This window comes from Camelus bactrianus, chromosome 10, assembly GCF_048773025.1.
Source record: "Camelus bactrianus isolate YW-2024 breed Bactrian camel chromosome 10, ASM4877302v1, whole genome shotgun sequence".
In the NCBI taxonomy this organism is placed as follows: Eukaryota; Metazoa; Chordata; class Mammalia; order Artiodactyla; family Camelidae; genus Camelus; species Camelus bactrianus.
Genome location: NC_133548.1, coordinates 12,961,859 through 12,985,545, shown reverse-complemented (window position 1 = coordinate 12,985,545; position 23,687 = coordinate 12,961,859). Strand labels below are relative to the sequence as shown.

At 34.5% G+C, this 23,687-nt stretch overlaps 2 protein-coding genes across 2 annotated transcripts; one reads left to right on the top strand and one right to left on the bottom strand.

Moving 5' to 3' along the window:
* Positions 1–5,145: 5,145 nt before the first annotated feature.
* LOC105081053 (olfactory receptor 10AG1-like) lies at positions 5,146–6,093 on the bottom strand. The gene has a single exon (XM_010970174.1). It carries the CDS (start codon positions 6,091–6,093, stop codon positions 5,146–5,148), a length of 948 nt encoding a protein of 315 aa, XP_010968476.1.
* An 8,631-nt stretch (positions 6,094–14,724) lies between these two features.
* Positions 14,725–15,684, top strand: LOC105081052 (olfactory receptor 10AG1-like). Its single transcript, XM_010970173.2, has one exon. The coding sequence runs from the start codon at positions 14,725–14,727 to the stop codon at positions 15,682–15,684; it is 960 nt and encodes a 319-aa protein (XP_010968475.2).
* The last annotated feature ends 8,003 nt before the right edge of the window (positions 15,685–23,687 follow it).

The following is a 23,687-nucleotide window of genomic DNA, read 5'->3' as shown; positions in this document are numbered from 1 at the left end:
AATCAATCAAAATGAACAAACCAAAGCAAACACATGGCTGCGAGAACAGAGTAGTCGTTACCAGAGAAGATGAGGTATCAGGAGGGGACGGTGGGTCAAGCGGGTGAACTCTGGTGACAGACGCAAGCTTAAGTTTTGTGGTGAGCACACTGCACAGCATTCAGGTGTCAAAATACAATATTGTATACATAAAGCTTATATCCTGTTATAGAGCCAAAAAAGGCTGTCTGCAGTTGAATATCAACATAGAGACAGATTTTATTACACTTTCTTGTACATAAAAGGGAGGACACGTTGGTGGCTGATCAGTCGTACTTCCTCCCAGGAGAATATTGGGGTGATGGTCTCTTCCGTTTTGTAATCTCCCTGCCCTCTGCAGCCTAAGCTGGCAACGCTTTTGTTGAAAGGACTTTCTCGAATACTTTGTGACCGCCCGTGGATGTCACAGTGTTTCACTCCCTTTGACAAAGCTACACTCGCAGGTTTCTTTCAAAGTAAGAACTGCTCTACTGAGGTCCCTGCTGAGATACGGAAGGGCAGCCCACGGACGTTTCCTAGGGGCTCCGTGGACTGACTCAGATGGTCTGCGAGCCACATCCTTAATGTCCTGAAAGCGCTAATTGTGTGAGAGAGCACGTCTGTGGTCCCTTGAAATGGCTCAGGTTTTAACAACAAATTGTACAAGTCTTTAGTTCCATGCCCTGTGCTCAGAAGCCATTTTTAAAATTTAGGATTTTTTGTTTGCTTTTACCTTCTGATGGCTTCAGAAAATTTTCAAATTTTTCAAACACTGGAACCTTGTTTATTGGTTCTTTCCTTAATTTTTCTCCTGTTACATTTTACCTTAAGCAGTAAGAAGATTCTAGGCACCCTTTCAACATTTTGCTGGGAAATCTTATCACTATAATCAACTTTATCACAAGTTCTGCTTTCCATAAAACTGCAAGAGAGAATTTTATGAAGCTGCGTCTGTGTAACAAGACTGTCCCTCCCTCCAGTTTCCAGTAACAAATTCCTCTCATTCTTTCGAGCCCTCACTGTCCATTCCAGGTGATTTAGACTTTCCCTATCCAGCTCCTCAAAATTCTACTTGCCTTCCCCCAAATCCCACTTACAAAGACACCCCTGCCTTTTTAGGTTTTTATCCCAGCAGTGTTTCCCTAACAAGTAACAGTATTTGTGTTATTGATACATTCCTGCGTAATCACCTGTAGCAAGCTCGGTGACCTAAGATAACACATCTTTATTTCTTTATATTTTCAATGGATTAGGATTCTGGCTGCTTTGCAAGACACCAATCAAAGCATCAGAGGGGCTGTGGTCTCATCTGAATGTCTGATGGGGACAAACCTGCTGTCATGTACACTCAAGTTTTTTGGGGATAATTTATTTCTTTGAGTCTGTTGTCTGGGAGTTTCTCTCCATTCTCTGTTAAAGACATGAAGGTATCAAAAGACAAGGCGTAGCCTGGGATAGAATATTTGCACATGTCATATCTAACAGAGCACTGTGTATTTTACACACACACACATATATATATTATACACATATAAACTCAATAATAATGAAACCAACAACCCAAGTAAGAAGTTGACAAGCAATTTGAATACTTCATCGAAGAAGATATAGAGATGACAAATAAGGCCATGAAGAGATGGTCACGTCACATTTGATTAGGAAAAGGAAAATTGAAAGAAAATGAAAAGTCACTAGATACTTCAGAATTGGCAAACCACCCCCCCCATACACACACACACACACACACACACACACACACAAAGCTAACAAAAACAGAACAGTGAAGCAACCCCACCCTGATAATGCTTAGTGCTGGGGAGGACTCAGAGCAGGTGGAACACATATGCCTTCCTGGTAAGAATGCAAACTGTCTGGGAGGGGCAGCCCCTCTGGAAAATGAGTTGGCAGTTCATTATGAAGTTAATTACACTCTTAACATACACATTTACCCAGAAGTCTACTTTATAGAGACAGAAAAACTTGTATTTACACAAAAATTGATTACCAAATATTCAGGGCATCTATGCTCATGACAGTGAAATTCTGGAAACAGCTCAAATGTCCTTCATCCGAGGAATGGGCAAATGAGCTGGGGTACCTGGTGCAGTGGGATATCACTAAGCAATGTAAACAAACAGACTCTACCGCCATGTGCTGTGCCGAGTGAACACGGCAAATGCTGAATGCTTTGTGCCCAAGTGAAAATCCAGGCTTAGAAGCCTTTACCAAGTGATTCCATTTATACGACATTCTGGAAAAGGCAAAACCACATGGACAGAGGGCAGGCCCTCTGCTGGTAAAGTTGGTGGGACTCGTTAACTACGGAGACAAAAAATGAGAATTTTGATGGCTGATTGAACTGTTCTGTATCTTGATTGTAGTTTTGATGATACATCTTTTTAAATTTTTTCATTGAAGTATAGTCAGTTTACAATGTTGTGTCAATTTCTGGCAAACAGCACAATACTTCAGTCATATAGGAACATACATATATTCATTTTCATGTTCTTTTTAACCATAAGTTACTACAAGATATTGAACATAGTTCCCTGTGCCATACAGTATAAACCTGTTGTTTATCTATTTCATATATATTAGTTATAGCTGTAAATTTCAAACTCCCAGTTTATCCCTTCCCATCCCCTTTCCCTCCTGGTAACCATAAGTTTGTTTTCTATGTCTGTGAGTCTGTTTCTGTTTTGTGAATAAGTTTGTTTGTCTGCTATTTTTTAGATTCCACATATAAGTGATCTCATATGGTATTTTTCTTTCTCTTCCTGGCTTACTTCACTTAGAATGACCATCTCCAGGTCCATCCATGTTGCTGCAAAAAAAGTGCATTTTAATTGGTATGTAAATTTAAAATTTACTATATGTAACTTACAATGAAATTTAAAGTATTGTCAATTAATGGAAGCATCAATGTGATGTTATTCCTGACCCAGGTTAAAGAATACATTTTATCCTCATTCACCAGCCAAGCTCCCTTGACAACTTTACCTCCAAGGCCAGCCTGGATGTTCGGAAATAATCTCAGTTAAATATTGGCAGGGGGTCTTTGTGGCCCCACCAGAGTCACTTGCTGGGTACAGACACTTTCATGCGTGTGGCTAACACAGATCAGAGAGAGGGACACGTGGACGATGATGCTAAATGATGTTAAAACAAAATAAATGTAGTTTATGTCACCAATGTTATGATGATATTTGCACAATACTGTTAAACTTGGGCTACATTTGAAAAACAGTAAACTGAAACCTGTCAAGACGAGGGGCCAGCTCATTCTTCCTGATGAGGCCATTTGTAAATATTTAGCTGACTTTATTTTAACGATAAAATTTTAGTTATAAGAACTGGTTATCACAATTGCATGAATCTTCAAGGGAAGATGGTTGGGACGTAACCACAGATCAGTGCTCGTAGGGGTATCATTACTCACAAGCTCTTGAAGTCGCTCTCCCCACTTTGGGATGCTGTTGCAAACAACGCTGCAGGATCACAGGCTTTGTGAGCCAAGTTGTAAAGAAAACCTACGGAGCCTGCAGATGTACCAGTGCGTTATGATGTCAAAATCACATGGGAGCAGCAAAATGGCTTTTTTTTAAAATATAATAGATTTGTACAAAAACTGCTCTCAAATATCTGACTGCAGGACAAATATCTGAAAGCCAAAACTTCAGAAATATGCAACTCTTTTTTTTGAAATATCAACAGGTCATCCTAAGACATTGCTTATTACTCTGTCATTGCCACTCAGAGTATATTAAATTCCTGCACAATCCTAATGAAAGGTGTCTGTCTTCACAGCTGTTTATACCCACAAGAGTTCATACATCCAATGAAGGTGTGTTGTATACACGCATGGCAAAGAAAAGCACCCTGGGAACTCCCAAAGTGTTCAGTGATGCCACACTCATAAAAAGTATGAAAACTTGCACGCACCAGGAGCATTTCCTATGACAAAATGACACAGCTAACGTCGACATGCACGTGTGTACAATTACAACTAAAACTACCGAGTGGCGTAACTGTCAGAAGAAATGCCGGCAGAAGTTCTCAGGAAAAGATGCACCAAATAATCTCTACATGTCAGTTGCTGATTTAAGAATGAAATTGAGAGGACAGGCATTAATGATTATATTGACAGACGTTCACTGTCCTTGATAACATCAGTTAAAAGGTTTAACAGTTTCAAACCCCTTAAAGAGGATTAAAAACACGAGGAATCGATTAGGGAAGGCACACTACTGGAGTGCAATTGTGTGGACTTCGGAAAATTCAGAAAATAGCTTTTAACAAGTTTCTATGCTTTACGTTAACATATTTTTTTAAAAATTATAAATTGGCATAACATTAGCTGTTTGAAGTGCAATGATGAAAGAGGAGAAATAATTCAAAGCAAATTATTCTGGGGCCAAAATTACTAAGTAGAATGTAGAAATGTGTGCAAAGTAGAAATGTGTGCAAAACAGGTTGAGAAAAATAAGAAAGCCCCCTACTATCATGCACTTAGGAAGAGAACTAAATGCGTGGACGCTTTCCCTCTGGTGTTACGACTGGAGCAATTCCACACGAGTGTACAGTGGGTTAAATAAATCTGCTTCCAATGTTTGCAGGTCCTCTGAAGTGTCTGGATTTTTCCAGGAGTCTGATGTAGGGCACAGCAGTGTTCAGCTGTCCATTCTCTCATTCAATCCCTCCTTCAAACATTTATTTTTCAACTTTTATTGGCCAGGTTCTATGCTGTAGAATCAAAGAATGTTGACGAATACAAGTGTGAAGATTTAAGCAATTATTTAGATGAATGATGCCACGTATTTACCAGTATCTTTAAGTCCCCAAAATCTCAACAGACTGAATTGTGGTTTTAGTTTTTATATAAAACAAGTGATGTGCATTGCTCTTTTATTTATAGAGCAAGATTATTCTTTAGAAATGGAGCACTGAAGAGAGATTCATGTACCTAACATGTATCTAAGCACAGTAAATTGTGGGTTAGTATTTTAAAGCGTCTACAAGTACGTTATAAACTGGAAGAGGCTAACTTACTGGAGGAAGGTAGAGACTGAAAACATTTCTCTGATAACCTTTTGGCAAGGAGCTAAAACATATACAATTAAACTCATCTCAGAATTTTTTAAGGAACAGTTTTCTCAGTGCTGCAATCACATCCTTGTTCCTCAGGGTGTAAATCATGGGATTAAACATCGGGGTCACTATGGTGTAGAAGAGAGAGAGCAGTTTGTCAGTTCCTGGAGAATGACTTGATTTTGGCCTGAAGTAGGTTATGGTTGCAGATCCAAAAAATAAAAGCACAACCAGCAGGTGGGAAGAACACGTGGAGAAGGCTTTGGCCCGACCTCTGGCTGTTGGCAACCTCAGAAGGGTGGAAATGATTTTGCCGTAAGAGCCAAGTATCAACACAAACGGGACGGCAGCATCCAACAGAACCACTACACAGAGGAATAGCTCGTACGCAGAAGTGTCTCCGCAGGCCAGCTTCAGAACGGGGGGTATGTCACAGAAGAAGTGGTCAGTGCGGTTAGAATGACAGAAACGCAGAGAGAAAATCTGACATGTTTGCCCTATCTGCACCGGGACTCCACTGATCCAGGAGCCAACAGCCAGCTGGATGCACACCTTCTGGTTCATGACCAGGGGATAGTGCAGAGGGTTACAAACAGCCACGTAGCGGTCATAGGCCATCACGGCCAGCAGGAGACACTCAGTGGTTCCCAGTATAAGGAAGAAGCACATTTGCGTGGCACAGTCCAGCACAGAAATGCCTCTATCCTGAGTCCAAAGGTTCACCAGCATCCTAGGGAGAGTGACGGACACGTAACAGATTTCCAAGGAGGAAAAATTTGCCAGGAAAAAATACATGGGTTTCTGTAGCGCAGTGTCAATCCTAGTTATTACTACGATGAGGCCATTTCCAACTAAGACAATGGTGTAAATGATGGAGAACACCCCAAACAGTAGCCCTTGGAGGTTGGGAAGGTCAGAAAATCCCACGAGTACAAACTGTGTCACTGTGGAAATGTTGTCTTCTGCTTCCATTTCTTCACACCTCATCTGTGGGGATGATTTAATCAGAGGCACCATTATTTCACTTTCATTGGCTCTTCTTTTTCTATCTGTAAACAGGATGGGATGCCTTCTGATTTTTCAACTCCCTCTAAAAACCAAATCTATACTTCCAGGTCCTCTGAAAGTGTGGTGAAGTGTATTTTTCATTATTATTAAATCTATCTGTAAGAAAAACAATCCCTTTAATCTTTTACTTCTGCTACAGATTATAGTATTTCTTTGTTTCTGAAGACATGTGGTTGTAATGTGCTATTCATTTGAACGCTCCAACTGCAGTATCTGAGTCTATGTTAAATTATAACAATCATTTCATTCTTTCAGCTAAGTGTTTCTCCTTACCTCTCAATTCTCTTTTTACAATGATTAATTCAAAACTAATTAATTTGACTTCACAAGCAAATATTTTGTAAGCCATCTAAAGTAGTTTTAGGGGAGATAAAGTTAATTTCTAAAAGTTATGGTTTAACTGTGGTATTTCCAAAGTCCTATTTAGCTTTGACATTCTCCATATAAAATCTGCACTCAGAATTTTTACTCAGATTTTTTTGGGGAGGAAGAAAGAAACTCTAAGGTAGCCTTCCTGTCCAGAAACACTCAAGAAGTAAGAGGCATGTTCATCAAGCAGTTATGATCAAGAAAGCAATTCTAACTAGCATGTTCACTCCTCACCCACTTATTGTATGAAACACATCAATTGCAACTCATCTCTGAGAGCTTTCTTAATTACCAATATCCTCAGTAATTGCTATTGTTCTTCTAAACCCATTTAATTCATTCATTCTTTTTTCTAGCACATGTGTGTTTGAGTTCAGGCATGTGAATGTGTTGGGGTAAGATTGCCCATCTTCACTATATACTTTTTGTTATAAATAAATTATATGCTTCTTTTGCGACTCTAGCCATCTTTCTATGCACTGTGTAATATATTTGTTTCACAAAATGGGATTTACTAACTTCTTGAATAAATTACAAGTGAATCAACTTGATTGCTTCTTTGAAATAGCCCCCAAGGTGTAAAAGAGGGTTCCTACCAAAATTTAAATCTCCTCTCCCGCTTCTTCGTCATATGTATCAAGCATGCCTTTTGTGTTGTGTGTGTGTGTTTGTGTGTGTAGAATTTATACTCTTTTCACTCATTCTTTTGGAAGTAGCAAACTACTTCATTGTTTGCAGTGTGATGTACATAACTTTCAAGTTATGTGTTAACTAATTTGGAAGTCAATAGAGACTAGCCCCTGCAAGGAAGAGACACATCTAGCACCATATTCTAGGGGTGTTAAGTGAGGACAATGGTCAATGTTTCAGCTACAAAAATGTAGACACATGTGGGGCACAATCAACAGTTCATGCAAAACCTGGACATCCTGAGGATTCTCTGTGATTAAGAAAAATAAATTAAATAATAGTTTCCTTTACCATCTACAGCATTCCTGACTGTGTATTAAGGTACTAAAGGCATTTGAACCTTGTCCCTTTTATTATATAATTTTTTCAATGAAAATGGGATCGTAAGAAATGTAAAAATGCTATAACTTAGTCTTTAAAATGGTCAGAAACTACTGGCTGATAGGTGACATTACCAAGACATGATATCATGTGTAGAATACACAATCATGTCTTCTTTTCTTATTTTTTTAACATCTCATCCTGACACATTAACTATGTTTTGGTCACCTGTTTAATTCAATGTAGAGTGTAGTACTTGGGCACTGATTAAAATTGTTTGTTGAGTGAATCTCCAATCTTTTTAGACTGGCATGAGTGATTCACCTACATCTGATGATCTATTACCTTCAGAAACTGCCATCTCCTTCATTCTCTTTATTGTGTGGGCTTTTCAGGTAAAGTTTTCTCTCAATCTTTGATTCTTTCTATATATTCCTTACTATGGGGAAGTACATTTGAAAGTCATACTAAAAGCAAGGTGCCAAAAAACAGCCAGAAAAAGTAAGAAAAGAGAACCTGATATCAAGACTGCAGTGTTCTACATTTACTAAAATTTGATTTTCCCCCTTTTTGTTTGTCAAATGGAAAAATGTTTTATGAATATTAAATGGAATTATCAGTGTAAAACCATGTGCAAAGTAATAAATACAGCTTTTCAAATTCTATCCAAATTGTACTTATCTTCCAAACTCAATCTTACCTACAAAAATTTCCTCAAATCTTGCAACATATCCGTTGCTCTCCCTGACTTCTGGAATCATTCAGAAGCTTCTATGTATACAACTCAGAAAGGAGAACACTAAATAATTTAGCTAAACATAGCCACTTTTGTTTTTACTCATATAATTTGTGATTATTTTTCTGAATTTTTTGATGAAAATAATGATTTTCTTTGGTGTGGGGATTATGATATGATATCAAGTATAGCATCTACATCACAATGTGTTTAATACTCTTTAGAGCAAGTTTATAAAATCAAGTTGAAGATAATAAAGAGGAATCTAAAATTGGTGAATGCAGTCCAGAAGCCATTTTCCCTTAGGAGAATTCTCTAAAGATGAAAATGAAAATATATCAATATCTCTTTAATATATTCTGATTCATTTACCATAGAACTTTATTTTAACAAAGGATCTCTTTGATATTAGGAGAAGGCAAATCCTTTTTAATAAAGTCCATTCACTATCTTACTCCTTAGTTACATACAATTAATTTTTATGGGATATCCCCAGATTTAATACACGCAAACTACTCAAATATATGCTTAACACATAGTAATCACCTAAGATGATTACGATGATGATGAAGAGGCTGGTTATCTTTAGTATACTGGTCCATTATACTACAAAGTATTTTGAAATGTCTCATTTGATAATATAATGCTAGTAATCAGAAAAATAAAAAGACTATCTGAACCATGTTTTGAAATTAACCAATCATAAAAACAAAGGATTCTTTTAAAAATTTTCTGTAATGAGTGTCCTTTTGCTGGTGCTAAATATATACAGACATATGTGAAACTAAATTTGGTATTGGATAAAAAAGTTATGCTTACTTGTTTGGATTGAAATTAAATATAATGCTTACCTTTACTGATTGAGTTAAAAGACAGACAGAAAATGAGAAAGTTGTTGTTGGCTATTTTTTTTTTTTTTGACAGTGAATTCACTTTTATTTGAAACAGAGGGTAACTGCCCTCTAAAATATGTTCTATTGTCATAACAGTTAGTGCTCTTCAATAAGGAACAGTCCTTACCCTCGGGATCAGCTCCTTCCCCAGGTCACTAATTGAACTAACCTTTCTGACTGCCTCTCTGGGAGTTTGGTACAACAACCCAATGGACATACCACTCCTTCTCTAAATTCTCTCCATCTCTTTTTGTATTTTGTGATTATTAAGATATATAAGCATGTACAATCCAAAATTTATAATTATATATTATTTAAGATATAAAATGAAGATGTTCTGAAAAAGATGCAAATGTTATCAGTGAATTTATTTTTAACAAAGTTACCAAGGCAATTTAACACAGAAAAAAATTGTCAACAAGCAAGCAGTGCTGGGGTGATAAGTAATATATATGCAAAATGTAATTTTTTAAACCACATCTCATGAAATACAGAAAATTAATACAATACAATTAATACAACATTAATCACAGACCTAAATGTAATAGTTAAAATTATAAAACTTTTAAAAGAAAACATTGAGAGAAACTTTCTGGTCATGGTTTAAAGCAAAGAATTTCAGATATACACCAAAAGCACAATCCATAAAATAAAATAAACATTAAATTGGACTTCATCAAAACTTAAGACTGTTGCATTCTAAACAAAACCATTCAGAAAATGAAATACAAGCCACAGACAGAGAATATATTTGCATATCATTATGTTTGGTAAAGGTCTTGAATGCACATGTAAAGAACCCTTTAAACTCTATAGTAAAGGACAAATAACCCCATCAAAATATGCAAACATAGCTATTTGCATTTTGTATAGCTATTACACCAAAATATCATAAGCATATACAAAAATAATCAAAATGTTAGCTCATTATGGAAAATCAAATTAAAACCACGATGATCTTCACACCCACTAGCATGGCCATAATAAAAAAGACAAAATAGCAAGAGTTGAGAAGCTGTGGAGAAATAGGAACTCTTATGCATTACTGATGGGAATGAGGACCTACATCCACTAAAAATTTGTAAATGAAAACTCATAAAAACATTGCTAATAATAGCCCCAAACTGGAAATGATCCAAATGTCCCTCAAGTGACAAATAAATAAATTCATTGCTATATCCTATATCCATACTGTAGAATACCATTCACCAGTAAAAACTAATGAACTACAATGGAATACTACTCTGCCATAAAAAAGAATAAAATAATGCCATTTGCAGCAATAGGAATGAATCTGGGGATTGTCATTCTAAGTGAAGTAAGCCAGAAAGAGAAAGAAAAATATCATATCATTCACATGTAGAATCAAAAAAAAAAAAAAAGAACACAGTAATGAACTTATCTATAAAACAGAAACAGACTCACAGATATAGTAAAAAAAAATGGTTATCGGGAAAGGAGGTGGGAAGGGATAAACTGGGAGTTTGAAAATTGCAAATACTAAATACTATATATAAAATAGATAAAAAAACAAATTTCTTCTGTATAGCACAGGGAATTATATTTCAATATCTTGTAGTAACCTATAATGAAAAAGAATAGGAAAACAAATATATGTATGTATATGTATGATTGAAACATCATGCTGTACATCAGAAATTGATACATTGTAACTGACTATACCTCAATTAAAAAACAAACAACAACAACAAAAAAACTAATAAACTACAGACACTTAACTGTACATGAAGGAACCTCAGACATGCTATGCAAATGAAAGAAATCAGATGCAAAACAATAAATACGGTATAATTCACTTTACACGAAATGTCCACAAAATGCAAATATGTAGATAGAAAGAGATTAGTGCTTGCCCAGTGCTGGGGACAGAAAAGAGAATCGATTTTATGCCAACTCTAGGCTTCCTTCTGGAGTGACGAAAATGTTCTAAATTATATTTTAATGATGGGTGTACAACTTGCTATGTTTACACAACAGTTACTGAATTTTACAGAAAAAACAAGTAAATTTTATGCTATGTAAATTATACCTTCATAAGTCTATGAGTGAATTCAATTGATACTCGTGTGGGTCTGTTACTGGAACTTCCTGTTACATTAATTTATTTGTCAACCTTTACCAAAACCACACTCTCTTTGGTGCTGTAGTTGTGCATGATCTTAAAATTTAATTGTGTGATTCCTCCAAAATTACAAAACATTATTTGGTTATTTTAGTTACATTGTCATTATATGTACACTTTTGAATCAGACTTTCTGTATCTATAAATAATTTTGCTAAGACTTTATTTGAAATTGAATTAAATGTACATACTAATTCCATGAGTATTGACATTTTTACTGTGTTAAGTCTTTTGGTCTATGAACAAAATACTTATGTCCATGATTTAGGTCTTGTTTAAATTCTTTTATCATTATAGGTGGTCTTCAGCCTACAAATTAAAATAACATGTTTTGTTGGATATATTAATAAAATTTTAATTTTTATTGGAGTTATAAATAATCTTACTTAAAAATTTCCATTTCCATTTCTTCATTTCTAGTTGTGAAAGAAATTATTAAAAGCTCTACAGAATATCTAACTAGCTGAAGACGTTTGATTATTTACTGGTGACACCTATAAGGGAAAAGAACAAAGCACATGAAAGACGAAATGCCTGAGTGAGTGGTAGAGTAAGGCATCCCTGAAAAGGAATGCCATGGCCAGAGACAATTTTGGTCGCTTTCCAAAATATCTGCGTGGCAAGTATAATGACTTGGTCCAATTAAAAAGTGATTAACAGAGAGAACTAATTCCCACAAGACAGAAAGACATATACTTTTACTTACAGAGCACTATTTGCTTTGAAGGAGAACATTGTTTAGAAAGGTATTTGCAACTCCTGGTATTCAACTAGTTTAAAACTAAATTTCAACAGAACAGCATTATGTGTGTATATATGTGTGTGTGTGTGCATGCACGTGTGTGTGTGTATGGCTGAATCGCTTTGCTGTACACATGAAACTGACACTGTAAATCAACCATACTTCAATAACAAATAAGAATAAAAAAAGAACAACATTTAAAAGACTCTGTATCAAAGAAAGAGATCATTCCATTCCAGTCCATGAAGGTAAGCATGAACTTTTTAGTCATTATTTACATTTTAGATTAGTTTTCTTAGCTAATTATATTTTAAACATCAAAGTTCAAAGAGTCCAAATATTTACAGGCTATTAATGGAATAAATATATTAACCGGGTATGTTAAACTATATTTCAGGCAACATCTACATTTTCCTGTAGAAAATCCCTGAAATAAATGATTAAAACAATTTTAAGATGTATTGTTAATTATAATGTAGCAAAATTTATTAAAATAATTGAGACAGTTTTGAAAAATATTTTAATACAAGAAAATTTACTGAAGAAAGCAGTAATTAGCTATTTTAAAAAATGAGTTTGCACACTACCATCTATAAAATCATTATTCCTAAAGAGACATTATCTTGAAAAGGAATCTAAAAGTTTAGGGCACTGAAAAATCCTTTGACATTATTCTTCTCTGGCTAATGAAATACAACAAAATCAGACTACAAATATAACTAACTGTCTTTGTCCTCAGCCAAGGGGGTTTAGAGCCCTGAAGTCATTAGCTAAGTAAGAGAGAAACCGTCCTGTGTCCCTGAGAAAAGCGTCCAACTGCAGAAAACAAGCCTCCATTAAAAGGACATGGGAATCAAGTCTCTGCTTACTGTTTACACTGAAGGACTTCTGAGAAAGAGGACTGTGAATAATAGCAAGTTTAGAGTGGGGAAGAATCACTTCTTTGTACAATGAAAAAAACTCCAAATTCCTAGAGAAAATTCTCAGTATTTTTATTTTAAGGAAATATTTCATACAACTATAATATTTAAGGAGGTAAATAGAAACTGGAGAGAGATTACTTAATGATTCCACTTCTTAGATTTCAAAGACTTTACCATGCAATTACTATTTATTATTCACAATACATGTGGAAATTAAAAAAAATCATTACTTCTTATTTGAAACTTGACTTAAATCCTGTTTGAGCGAATTAGTGCCTCAGTCAGTTGTAGATTATTAATTTCTAATTTATTTTTAAATTACTTTCAAATTTTACTTCGTTCTGTTGTGTTTTTCCAAAATCTTCACCTATTGGAGAAAAATTAAAGCAGGACTTAAAGGTGTGAGTGGAGAGACAGAGGCGAACACAAAATACAATAATGAGAATAGCATTTCGCACGCCAGTCATCACTGGGGTAGACAATACATCTGGTTAATAATGGAAATTGCTCTCCATTCGTAGATCAAATGCTTGTTGAGTGATTTATATAATATATGCAAATGTTACATTCTACAGTCTATTGATATTACCCGTTGGAATAAAAGTAACTTGGATTTTGAGCCCGAAACATAATCTGAATCACATTTACATGCTGTGATCTTCGTTGATTTATGTAACATTTTTAAGTTGAAGTTTATGTCTAAGTAAAAGGGCGACAGAATTGCTTCTGCACCATCTTGAGGATTAAATAAAATAGTGTCTGTGGATTCTCCTAATACAATGAATCACTGCAGTCACTCATCAGTGTCCCATTTTTACCACGTGCACTGATGGTTTGCAAGCTGATTTCAAATAGTGTCTCCCTGTTTTCCTCCACATAAAGCTGCCTGCAAGAAGCTGCATGTTTAAATGGAATCCTCAGATCCTGGAATTTGTGTACGTGCTTTATTCAGCACCATACGGATAATCCTATCAAGAGGACTCCAAAACTCTTTGCAATTTCTCTTCCTTTGACACTATGTCTTGAATCAAAAACTTGTCTATTTATTACAGGAATTAACACTCAAATGCAAAACCAGTATCTGAGATCTGATAACTATCCTCATGACTGAGTTACTTTATGACTTCTTTCAACTGAAATAAACTCACTATAACAACTATCAGAACACAAAAAAGTCACAAAGATCACCCCCTAAAATCACTTTTTCCAGCTTATTTTTATTGTAATTACATGATGCCTCAAAAAATATTTGAGACAGCTTAAATCAAAATGTGAATAAATGCAATGGTTTTTTAAAATAACATAAAAAGGATAATTGATGGAAAATGTCCTTCCAAACAAAAGTGTCAAACTTATTGCTATAATTAACATTTTCATGATTTTTATTTTCCCTTTATTTTCATTAACACCATTCCAGTTAGACTCTGAAATTCCTGTCACAAATCTGAATAACAAAACCTAACATCACTTATTTCATTATCAGTAGCAAGAAAACATAGCCATCTCTCAGCAGACGTAATTCCTTATAGGAATGCTTTCTGAGGGATAATTTTTAGCGAAAGAATGAACAGTTTTTTAAGACACAGCTTAACATCAAGTTTAGATGTTTCTATAGGATTCATTCTTAGTGACTTTGCGACTTTCAAAAGCACAGGGTACACTTTTCATCATTTAGCAAACTGCAACTCAGGCAGATAAAGTGACTTTACATATTAAATTCTTTATTTTCACAGATGCTGCCCAGAGACCAAACAGCAGAAGGCAATTTCTCTTCAGTCATGGTGTTTGTTTTCTTGGGATTTTCTAACCTTCCAAACCTCCAGGGGCTTCTATTTGGTCTTTTCTTTCTCGTCTACATATTCATCTTAACAGGAAATGGTCTTATCATCATAATCACGAGGGTGGACTCTGTTCTCCAGACACCTATGTATTTTTTTCTGGCCAATTTTTCCTCTCTAGAAATCTGCTATGTGTCTGTCACTCTTCCCAGGATTCTAGTGAACCTTTGGACTCAAGACAGAAGCATTTCTTTGCTGAGCTGCACCACCCAAATGTGCTTCTTCCTTGTTCTGGGGGCCACAGAGGCATTTCTTCTGGCTGTGATGGCTTATGACCGCTACATGTCCATTTGCAGCCCTCTGCACTATCCTCTGGTCATGAACCACAAGATGTGCGTCCAGTTGGCTGTGGGTGTCTGGCTCAGTGGAGTTCCGGTCCAGATAGGGCAGACATGCCAGGTGTTCTCACTGCCTTTCTGTGGTTCAAACCAAATCAACCACTTTTTCTGTGACATCCCCCCGCTGATCACGCTGGCCTGTGGGGACACGTCACTCAATGAGATGTGTGTCTATGTAGCTGCTGTATTATTTGCCATGATTCCTTTTCTACTGATTATTGGGTCTTATGTCAAAATAATTTCTACCATCCTCAAGTTGCCCTCAGCCACGGGTCGGTCCAAAGCCTTCTCCACCTGCTCCTCCCATCTCATAGTTGTGCTTTTATTCTTTGGCTCTGTGACCATCACCTACTTACGGCCCAAGTCAAATCATTCTGCAGGAAGCAACAAAACGCTGTCTGTTTTCTACACTATTGTGACTCCAGTGTTGAACCCCATGATATACAGCCTTAGGAACAAGGATGTGACTGCAGCTTTGAAAAAATTATTACTTAAGAAGCCAGTGTGGGCATCTTAAATGTCACTTTTTAATAAATCTGTCTCAAAGCTATCACAAAATATAATTTAATTTCACTCTACCCATATTTACTGAGACTGTGATTATTCACAATTATTATGATTTTAGGTTCCTTGCCTGAAGTCATTTGTGGCTGCATCTTTAATGAAAAAAATTAACTTTGTATTCTTTATGAAAAATCCTCCTTTTCACAGCACATTACAAATTTATCCAGCTTTAAAATTTTTAGACAATTTTAACTGCTTGAATTTTGTTTTAAAATGTAAAGAAAATAGTTTGTCTTTACAACTGGTAAATTATTTGCAAATATTACACTGGCATTTTCATTTGTATTTGTGAAATATTCACTTTTAATGGTAGATTTATACTAGATATGTGCTGAGGGAGTGAACCCAAGACTAACTTATAAATCATGTGTTTAATTGTGAAAATAACTTAAAAAACAGAATGAAAACCTTTGATTGCACCCACTTTCTCAGTATGAATGAAGAAAATGTTCCCCTGTGTATCCAAGGGAAGCTGAACTTTTGTATCTTTTCTTTCCACTTCTTCCCAGAGTCTAGGAAAATGGAACATCAAACATGTGACATAGCCCTCTCATCCTGCTTTAAATAAAGTTCATTACTGTGTTTCATACCGATTCCCAAAATGCAAGTCCTACCTAGAGTCTAGTGCTTACCTGAATTAACAAAGTTGCAGTGAAAAAAACTATGACTTTTTTTTTTACACTTAAAGAAATGCATTGGAAATTTAGAAGGGGAAAGAAGAAAAGCTAAAGCAAAGATTCACACTCAGTTATTGACATCCCGAATCGTAATACATACACATTGAAAACCTACTACTGCCTGCCTACAAGCTGTAGTCAGATCAGTATAAATGTAACTAATCTTGCAGATTTTGTCTTTCTCTTATTTATAAGAAAATTTACCAGATAGTATGGATAAAATCAAGAACTAATTCATCATAAATACCCTAATAGGAAAAATGTCTTGGGGGATTTATCAACACTGCACTAAACACTCACTATTCTGTTTTGGTTTGATACTCAGCCTCTATTTCTTAAAATTTTCATTAATACCTGTGGACAATATCATTTATCTAACAATTATGTCACTTTATAGGTTTAACTATATTTGTAGGTATTTTTTCCCTTCAGATTAGTGTCTCTTTGTAAGAGGTTACATTTGAATTGTAACATTTTGTTTATGAGTTTGAATTTTTATTTCCAAGGGCTTATATTTTAACATTACACTTGGTTAGCATGATGTCTGTGTCATCTTTGTTTTTATGCATAGTAAATATATGAATCTACCCTCTGTATTACTTTGTGTGTATCAAGAGTTAAATACATTCCCCATGGTGACAATGACAGTAGTGTTGAAGATACAATAGTTGTGGGAGTGCTGTCCTGTCCCTTAACTCTTGGGCAAGCTCATGGCAGTGTAATGAAACAGAATTAGTTGAGGAATTAAGATAACTAGTTTTTGCTTCTAATTTATTATAATCTGTGCATTCTTGAGTATCTCAGCTGTTCTTTTGTATCAATTTCTCTGTCTATAAAGTAGTAATAATGCCTACCTTCATTAATTATGACACAGGAATATAAGAAACATATAATCATGATCTTGGATCCAAGGAGTCTTGTTGAAAAATTTAAGAATGTTGGAGAGGGGGACATTTGGCTAAATCCAGGTTCTCATAGAATGAAGGCTACTCATTTTAATATTGAAATTATTTTTACTTAAACAATATTAATGCGAAAGTTTCTATAACAACGTTCTTATTTCCCTGCCTTGGCTTCTCAAGATAAGCGTTCATAAATACCTGCTACTGCCCTGGGCTTCCAGAGCCCGCTGCCACTGCAGACACGGGACGGTTAGCTTTACACCGAATCTCCATAGAACGCTTGTTTCCTTCTATCTTTTTTCTCTTTTTGTTTCTCATTAATTGATGTTCTAACCTCTAGAAACAGTTTCTAATTAGTGAGCTGATTTTATTTTTTTCCTAAGATTGTTTCCATTGTTATCTATCATTCCTTACCACACTGAAGGGAAGCAGGTAGCTTATTAAGTTAGTCATCTGATTTTACTTAAAATTGTAAATGTGACCTCGCGTAGAACAGGACAGAGATTTCCCCGAGGCACATTTCTTTTTACTTGATTTAGGATATGAAACAGTTTGCTAGTGTTTATGTGCACTTCCAGAATGGAAATGCAACATATGAGGCAGTTAGTAATTAATTGACTCACTGTTTTGTCAAATCTCTTGGCTGTCACAGAATAATGACCCTCAAAGGCATATCATATATATGTACACACACACATATATAGTGAAGTTATATTTATATATATACATATATAAAATGACCTTCAAAGGCACATCATAAACATATATGGCAACCATAATCTTCCTAGGTATAACTGTTCAGTGAATAATTATATAATTAATTCAGTGAAACCATCTAGAAATAAAGTTCATGTGTCATCACAAGCACACAAACTCTATGTACCTGTTACCGTCTACCTAAACACCTTACACACAAAATGTAGACATACACACAAGTATGTGTACCTTTTGTGTGTAAGATTTCTTAAGGCAAAATGCAACAATCCTTCTCTTTGAACTTTCTGCATCATCATTCTAAAAGTTTATTTGTTTCACAATTTATATTTTGCCCAACTCTACTTTATCCTTTGACCATGCATTCACCTTCCTTTTATCTTCTAAATCTATTATTCCATTTCCATATGTGTTCTCTGTACTAATTATATAACTTAGTGAAATAAGCTTAACTTCAGTGTTTTAATGTTACAGCTAAAGAAACATTTTATCAACATAAAAGTTACATAGAGCACAACACTATTCCAAGAAACAATTACACATGTGATGCATATACATACATACATAAGTGTGAATATATATGTACCTTTAAAAAAAAGAAAAAGGAGAAGGAAGATTGTCTACCATTATACCCTACATACTGCTTTCCAGCAAAGAACCCATAGCTACAAATTTAAAACATAGCTAAAAAACTTGCTTTAAAGACTGACATGTATTTTAAAGAAATTGAAAGGCGAACATAGTATTTAATGTTTACGGTACTTTTACCATCATTTCTTTTTATTCTTTGTGGAAAATATGAATTTTCCTCTGATATCATGTTAATTCAAAATGAATTTTTTTTATGTCTTGTAGTGCAAGTCTGCTAGTAATAGATTCTCTTAGTTTTATTTACTAAAAGATTTTGTATTTCAATTTCAATAATTTGATACAGATTTAAACAACTTCATTGATACGTATTGAAACATAATAAAAGTATGTATTTACAGTAAATTTTGCATATTTGCACAGCAGTGAAATCATCACGCTATCAAGATTGAGAACATGTCCATCACACGCAGAAATACATTTGTCTTTCCATCCTCATCACATATAACACCAGAAAGTGAAATTGGTATTTAACTCAATTGTAGCCAGAGAACATACCCTGTATATTATTTCTAAGTACTGAGATCTCTGTGGACCAGCGGTTGGTCTATCTTGGTAAATGTTTCCTTTGAAAGGATGCATATTCTTTTGTTGCTTGGTATTGGAGATCAAAAAATGACGATTTTTCACACTGTCAATATCTGTCTTTTTGAATTGAGATATATTTGACATAGAGAATTGTATTACTTTTAGGTGTTTAGTTAACATCCATCACCATCCAAACTTACATAATTTTTTCTTGTAATGAGAACTTTTAAGATCTCTGTTAGGGGCTTTTAAACATTCAGTACAGTATTATTAACTATATTATTACCTATAGTCACCGTGCTGTACACTAAGTGGGTTGCTATATATTTCAATAGTGGTATTATAACTATGGCTGGATTTAAATTTAATGCCTTGTTATTTGTGTTTTTTTCCTCACACATTTTTTGTTCATTGTTTTTCCTTCTTATTATGCCTTTTTTATGATTTGCATGTTTTTAGCATTTTCTGTACCTCTGCCATTTGTTTTTATCTAATATTCCTTGTTAATTTCTTAGCTGAAGGTATAAAGTTTACAATATAAAGCCCTGCCCACCACAGACTATCATTAAAGAAATTATACCATATTATGAAAAATGTAACATCCTGAAAAGGAAATACTCCTATATCTACAATCCTATCTTTTGTTTTATATTATTGCCTTACAATTTATTGTTATTCATTTATAAATACCATGATACACTGCTTTTTGCTTTCGATTGCTATTTATTGTTTAAAGAATATTTAAATATATGAAAAATGGTGTGCATGTCAACTCTCTTATTTTCATTTTGAGATTGATTCATTCTTTGTGTTGATTTTCACCTGTGTTTTCTTCCACTTGAAAAACTCCTTTAATATTTCTTGTTTGTAAATCTGCTACTGATATATTCTTTCCCTTCAGTTTGTGTGAAAAAGTTTCTAGTTTTTAATTTCACTTTCTGTTTTGCAGAATCATCTCATTAGATAAATCATTCTAGACTGATAGTTATTTTGTCCAGCTCTTTGAAGATGTAATCCATTCTCTCTGTCCTAAACAGTTTCTAAATTGAAAGCTGCATTAATCAAATCCATTCCACTGTCATAATATATTTTTCATCTGGCTATTTCTATTTTTTATCACTGTTTTTTAGTACTTGTTTATAATATATTTTATTGACACTATTGCATGGTTATGTTTCTTGCAGATTGTTGACTTTATTGAATTTGGGGGTTTATAGTTTCATTAGCTTTTTTTTTCTTTTCCATGTAAGTCACATTTCTTTATTTCTAGCTGCCCAAATGATTTATTTCATCATTTTTTTTAATGTTTGGTTGTTATGATTCAAATACTTTTCAAGCCTGCCCCATATCCTTTCTTCTGAGATACCAATAATGTGTACATCAACTCTTATGATACTGTCCTGAAAGTTTCCAGAGTTCTGTTTATGTTATTAAATGTTTCCCTTTATTTTAAATGGATTCCATTTCTATTTTCAAGTGTACTAAAACTTTCCCCTGCAGTGTTTACTGTAATATTAATCTCACTGTAAAATGTTGATTTCAGGTATTTTAGATACATTTTAGATATATTAGATAAACTTAGAGATTTAGTTTTAGATACATCATCGCCAAAAAATTAAAATTCTTTTTTCTTGTATTTCTTTGTTTATTGAGCTTATGTTTCTCTTTAAGAAATTGTTCAGAGTTACAAATATTTCATATATGCCCTTGGGTACTAATCCCATTATTCCTTTTTATTGGTGGTTTTGTTTCTATTGACTGAATTCTTTTCTTGCTGTGGATCATGTTTTCCTGCTTTGTGGCATATCTAGTCATTTTTTAATGGGTATGGATCATTGCAGTTATTATGCTGTTTTGTGTATGGATTTTGTTTTCTTTGTTTTAAGATTGTTTTGAAGACACTTGGGGTTTTGAAAAAAACCTCTTCTCGGTTTGAATGGTCTTAGTCTCTTTCAGTTCACGTGGTGGTGCTTCCATGAATTAAACTTTCTTTGTGGGTTCCTCTGATTCTTATTTGGGTTTAGTACATCTGACAGCCACTTCCATACATCATTTCAACATGTAATTCTCTTTACTTTGCACATATGAGGCAGCTGTAGGACAATATATTGGAAATTGGTAGACAGCCTTTTTTTTTTTTTTTTTAAATCTGAGATAGCACTACCTTAAGGATTTCAGAGGAGTCAGCACAGAATCACACTTGATTTAATCCTTTTCCTAAAGAGTGGGGATATGCAACATTTTTATTGATAACCCAGCAAGTCTGGGCTTTTCTATATTTTCTCTAAATTCTGCTGGTCAGTTAAACTGTCCTCTATTTAGTTTATCTATTTTGTTTTCATTCCTGGTCAGAGCCCTCTAAAATAATTAAATTAACACTTAAAAATTTCTCCTGGAATTTTTCTTAGCCAGATTCACAAATTCATTAGGAACATGTAATCTCTTCCAGGTTCCTGCAGGCATCAATGTGCATGTTTTGTTTGTCTGTATGCTTTTGGCTACTATAAAGCAATGCTTAGTCATTTACGCAGCTTCTTTTAGCAGAAAAAGTCTCCACTTTTCCACCATCACTTAACAGCTTGTTCGTGATTTATTTAGCCTCCAACAGTTTACCTTCAGCTCTTCTCATCTCTTCCTGCAATCAGGTCACAAGGCCACGAGTTTTAGATTTTTATTTTGACAGCACCCCACTTCTCAGAGCTAGCCTCTGCATCAGTCATCCAGTGCTGTGCTTAAAAACCATCCTCAAAATTACTGGCTTAAAATATTCACAATTTATCTGCTCATGATTCTGTCCCACTGTGATTTCCTCTGCATTTCACTCATTGGCTGGTCTGTGTTCAATATTTTCTGCAGAAAATGTTCCTGCAATTATTTCTGTTGGTATCTTTCTCCTTCTGCTAGTCTTCCCCTGTATCCAATCATATCCATTAATTTTTTGAAATGTCCAATGGCGTATTACCTAAAAATCTTGGTGATTAATTTATTCTTTTCTGTACTCTTGACCAGAATAGATTTTTCTACTTAGGTTTGTCATCAGGGTTGTTAATACACATTCTTGCTCTCTTTTCCAGGTAGACAGTGGCCATGCACTTCCCTACCAGCTTGGAAAAAGGTGTGTCTTTAGGCAGGTGAGCAGAGCTACCTCTGCTTCTGATCTAATGAATTACCAAAGGTGACTGTTCTGCCGTGTTCTTTTTTAACCATAAGTCCTGGTGACATATGACGGTTCCTAAGAGATGCGTTTCTTGCATATGAGAAGAATTTATTAGATAAGCATGTGATGCTGAAAATGGAGGAGTTCTTTATTCACTATAAATGGGAGAACCATGGAGAACACAGGTTCATAGTACTGAACAGACAATTTCAGTTAAACAAAGACAAAAATAACAGAAAAACTTACTCTGGGATATCCATAATAATATCATTGATCAGACTTGTATTTATCATTTTCAATACGTGTGTTCATGTATGTGTGCAGGTGTGTGGAGCACAGATGTGTGTGTGTTTGTGTGTAAAATCTCTTACTTTTATACCAGATATCAATTTTTAAAGATACTGTGTTAAAATATTTATTATAACTATATTAATAAATAAATATGAATACTAGGAAACTTGGGAAAATAATGCACTGTATATCTTAAGCATTTCTATTTTAATTCAAATTATATACTCCATCAAAAGAATAAAAAATAAATGAAGAAAATTTAGGGAATGGATGAATCTATATGGGGACAAAACAGTTCAATCTCATACACATTATATCTCTGAAAAGCAAATATACATTCACATTTTTTGCATTAATAAATTTTAAGGTAAAAATTATTGAGATGTAAGGACCATGATTTAGCTCTATCGACAAAGCATATCTACAAAGAAGAATTCAGAGAGAAGCACAGGGTAAAAAATTGATTGCTGCATCCAAAACTTTTAATTATCACTATGTGGACTTCCTATTTTTAATCTTTACTTAGGTGTTCTGTAAATCATAAAGAATTAAATTGAATTTGCTGAAAGCTTAAATGTCTAAAATTATAAGCATATAAATATTTAGCAAATGTTCTTAAAGTTTTACAATCTCTATTATCTAAAAACATTATAAAAATAAAAAAGAGAAAGACAGTAATATAGAGAGGAATGTATCATAAATATTCATTATTGTGTTGGGGGAGAAAAGGTTTATGACATCAACTCCTAGGTATGAAATACAACATTTTCCCATAAAAAGTCACAAATCACCAGTAAATTTGTGAACTGAATATGAGATGGGCTAAATACGTACTTTCTTATCAGCAAAACACCTTGTGGATATAATCCCGATATCAGAAAGTGCAGCATAAAACAATAAGGTCTGAAATGAATAAAAATAAGAAATCTACAGTAATGTAGAAAAAGCAAACTAGACCTTAATTTCTGATTATACAAATGGCAGAATTAAATAGGAAACCAGAAAATGAGTTCAAGTCAGACAGCTAATGCATTCAACA